The sequence below is a fragment of the Phoxinus phoxinus genome, assembly GCF_949152265.1.
Source record: "Phoxinus phoxinus genome assembly, chromosome: 9".
NCBI lineage: Eukaryota > Metazoa > Chordata > Actinopteri > Cypriniformes > Leuciscidae > Phoxinus > Phoxinus phoxinus.
This window is the reverse complement of record NC_136884.1, coordinates 28129559-28133547: the sequence shown is the minus strand read 5'-3', so window position 1 is coordinate 28133547 and position 3989 is coordinate 28129559. Positions and strand designations below refer to the sequence as shown.

General features: G+C 42.9%; 1 protein-coding gene across 1 annotated transcript; it reads left to right on the top strand.

The window, feature by feature from the left end:
* Positions 1-791: 791 nt before the first annotated feature.
* LOC307004524 (DNA transposase THAP9) lies at positions 792-3209 on the top strand (the record flags this gene model as incomplete). Its single annotated transcript, XM_079623843.1, has 1 exon — positions 792-3209. One exon carries the CDS (start codon positions 792-794, stop codon positions 3207-3209), a length of 2418 nt encoding a protein of 805 aa, XP_079479969.1.
* Positions 3210-3989: the final 780 nt, after the last annotated feature.

Sequence of the window (3989 nt, the reverse complement as noted above, 5' to 3'; positions counted from 1 at the left end):
GGTATCAATCGAGACTTACATTAAATGAAATAAAACAGAATCTTCCTCGCGTTTTCGGTGATTCCCTGGTTATTTTTTATATTAGCCTATATTTTATATCACTTTTCCCTTAAAAACAAACAAAAACACACACACACGTGTCCCGGACAAGAGTTAATGTCGAGCCCTGATACGTTTTCCTTGATTGGTTTTCCCTGAGGAGAATTACATTGTTGAAAACGAAAGTAAAAGAGTGACGCACGTTCATTGCGTTTTACCGTGATGAGAGTTCCGTGTCTTTATTAAACTCAAAACATTATAATGATTTATCTGTCATCCACCCTCGATTGAATAGAATGTTTTTATTACTTGGCCCACTCGACCCGTGGATTATGACCTGCACAGCACTATCTATCGGCAAACTATACGGTTTGAGAATGGACTCAAGCGGGAACCACAACAGAACCGTCACGGTGGAAAAAGTGTATATGAGCACGTGACTGTCTGTCCGGGTTTTGTCGAGGCGGCATAATTCTCTATGTAGGAAAACCCCTGATGACCAATAATGTCATATTTTGTATGCTTCTTGTCATTTTTATTAGGGAAGGACATGCCTGAAGGACACCGCTGTGCCAACCATTTTCTCTTTCTCCAAGGGCAAAGAACAACAGCCAAAAATAGCACGCTTGGTAAGTATTGATGAGGTGGTAAGTGGCATCCCTGTTTCAGCTGTAAATAGTAATGAGGAGGTTGCATATGTTGACAATCGGAGTAGTGCCAACAGCTATGCTGTCAATCAGAGCAATGTCATGATGATGGAAGACACATCTGGACAGGCCTTTGTCGCACAAGATGTTGTGCATGATGACATTGCTCTGACAGTGAATGTGTGTGAGGATTATGATTTGGGTAGCAGCGTTCAACACACAAATCGGAGTGGAAAACACTTTGGTTCTTTGAGTGATCACTGCTACTATATTTCAGAGTCTCCGAAAACAATTAAAAGGAAAGGTTATGAGGTAAAAGATAAGCTATGTGTAGCTCGCAAAAAGCTGAGGTTAAAAAGGCAACAGACAAGGAGACTAAAGGCAAGAGTTTCTTCCTTGAAAGGTGTCATCAAAGTGCTTCAGAAGAAACTTATAATTTCAAGTGAATGTGCCTCTCTTCTTGAAAGTCTGGATGATGTTCCCCGAGAGATATTTCAGAGAATCCAAAAGAAGAAAAAGTCTGTGTTTTCCGAAAACATGAAGCAATTCGCAACTACACTGCACTTCTACTCTCCGAAGGCCTATGACTATGTGAGAGAGAAGTTTCTCTTGGCTTTGCCTCATCCTCAGACCATACGAAAATGGTACAGTAGCATCTCTGCAGATCCTGGATATACTGTTGCTTCATTTACAGCTTTAAAAAGTCATGTTGCTGAGCAGAAGAAAGTTGGTAAAGACACAGTTTGCTCATTAATGATGGATGAAATGTACATTCATAAGCAAACTGAGTTTGGCGGCGACCAAATTCATGGCTATGTTGACATTGGAGGTGGTGAGATCGAAAATGTTGTGGCAACACAAGCACTGGTCCTCATGGTTGTTGCAATCAATGAGTCTTGGAAGATTCCCATTGCTTACTTTCTTATCAACAGCATGACAGGAACAGAGAGAGCAAGCATCATCCAAGAGAGCCTTGTTAGGCTTCATGCAATCGGAGTTAGGGTTGTCTCCTTGACGTGTGATGGACCCTCCCAAAACATAGCAATGATCAGGGAGCTTGGTGCTAACTTGTGCATCATGGACATGAGACCTTACTTTCTCCATCCTGAGGATCACACACATAAAGTCCATGTGCTCTTGGATCAATGTCATATGCTCAAGCTTCTCCGGAATGTGTTTTCAACAGTTGAGGTTCTGGTAAGAGAAGATGGCCAGCAGATAAGGTGGCGGTACATTGAGGAGCTCCACAAGCTTCAGGAGAAGGAAGGCTTGCGTCTTGGTAACAAACTAAAAATGGCGCACATTCAGTGGCGAAATCAGAAAATGAAGGTCAATCTTGCAGCCCAGCTCTTCAGCAGCAGTGTGGCTGATGCCCTAGAGTATTGTGAGCAGGAGCTGAAGTATCCCCAGTTCAGTGGATGTGCAGCCACAGTTCAATTCCTGCGCACAATAGATGCAGCATTTGATGTCCTTAATAGCCGCAACCCACTTGGCAAAGGACACAAAGCGCCCATCAAGCCAACTACTAAACACCGTACTAAGGGTATTTTAGAAGAAACCGAGTCACTTCTCCGTGGGCTTAAAATGAAAGGAAGAGACAACACACTTGTACATGTGCATTCCACACAGAAAAAGACACCCATCTATGGTTTCATTGCTTGTGGCAGAAGTGTGATGGGCATCTACGAAGACCTGGTAGAGCAGCCAGCTGCCCCATGCCGATACCTTCTGACCTACAAACTCAGTCAGGACCACTTGGAGTTGTTCTTCTCTGCAGTCAGAGCGCGTGGAGGTTACAACAACAACCCCAATGTAAGGCAGTTCCGAGGGGCATACAAGTGCCTCCTTGTAAGGCACCAGGTGAAAAGGGGCACAGGCAACTGTCTCCTTCGAGACAACACAACCATCCTTGACTCAACAATTGTGACTGTGAACATCGCTCGCCGGGTGGGTGTGGAGCCTGTGGAAGTGCTTGTACCTGAGGATGACTCCCTCCCTGACCTTCCAGATGTTGACAATCTGTCTGAGTACAAGGAAGCAGCAATTTCTTACATCACAGGCTTCATTGTGAAAAAGATGAAAGAGAAGGTTAATTGCATGCCTTGCTCACAAGCACTCACCTCAGATGACTTGGTGCATCGATTTATTAGTTTGAAGGACAGAGGTGGCCTACAGAAACCATCTCCAGGCATCACTGCAGTTTGCCAAGCTACAGAAAGATGCTTTCAGCGGCTGCTAAAAACCAATGAGGGAAGGGCTCCACAGGGAAGAGGAACAACAGCAGCCATTGTCACCCAGGTTCTTTCTGATTGTTCTGAGAAGAATCTCTTCCCACAGCTGCACAATCACATGTTTGACATGTGTGTTGAAGCTAACCATGTCCATGTTCTGGTGAAGATGGCTTCTGCGTGGTACTGCAAAGTTAGATTAAATCATATCGCAAGACGGACGACAGATAAAATTAAAGAAGGCAAGGTGGTCCGCAAAAAACTTACAAAATTAATCCATTTTTATGGAGATTAAGGGAAAGGTGGTTGGTCATGTGTGTGTGTGTGTGTGGTCGCTGTATAGCACGTTTTTATATGTCTGTGTGTGTGTGTGGTTGCTGTATAGCATGTTTTTATATGTGTGTGTGTGTGTGTGGTTGCTGTATAGCATGTTTTTCTATGTGTATGTCAGAATATGGCCAATTAAAACTTACTTTGTAGTTATCAGACGTAGAACATGGAAAATGGTACTGAGCCTATCTCTCTTTGGACAACATTGTAAATGTTACTTGGAGCCTGCATGAACGGGGCCTAAGTAACGTTCAATGTCTGCTTTAAATGAAGTACGTACATACATGTGTTGTCTCAAATTAGCCTCAATGTCAGATGTACCTTACTGCGGACCCCACCAATACCAGGATGATTTTCAGTTGGAGTCTGCATGAACGGGGCCCAACTCTTACAAATCACATGCTGCGATGCTACAGTAACATGCAATATTGACACAGTTGTAAGTTATACATAGAGCCTTTATACATAGTGCCTTCCTTAACCCACACATATACCGCTGATTAAACTTGTAGTTTGTATGGGCAAATCCCATGTCACATTAAGGACTGTTCAATATATCTTAGAGTTCGCATGAACGGGGCCTAAGGTGATATTGATCTGTTTGCCATTTATTATGTGAAATACGTATGCAACCTCCCTGGTCAATATTTATGTAGATAGTTTCTGGAATTCAAGGATCAGTTCATGACATTATTACAAAAAATTTATATATTTTTAAAAAAGTATTCTCTCATGTTAAGTTGCT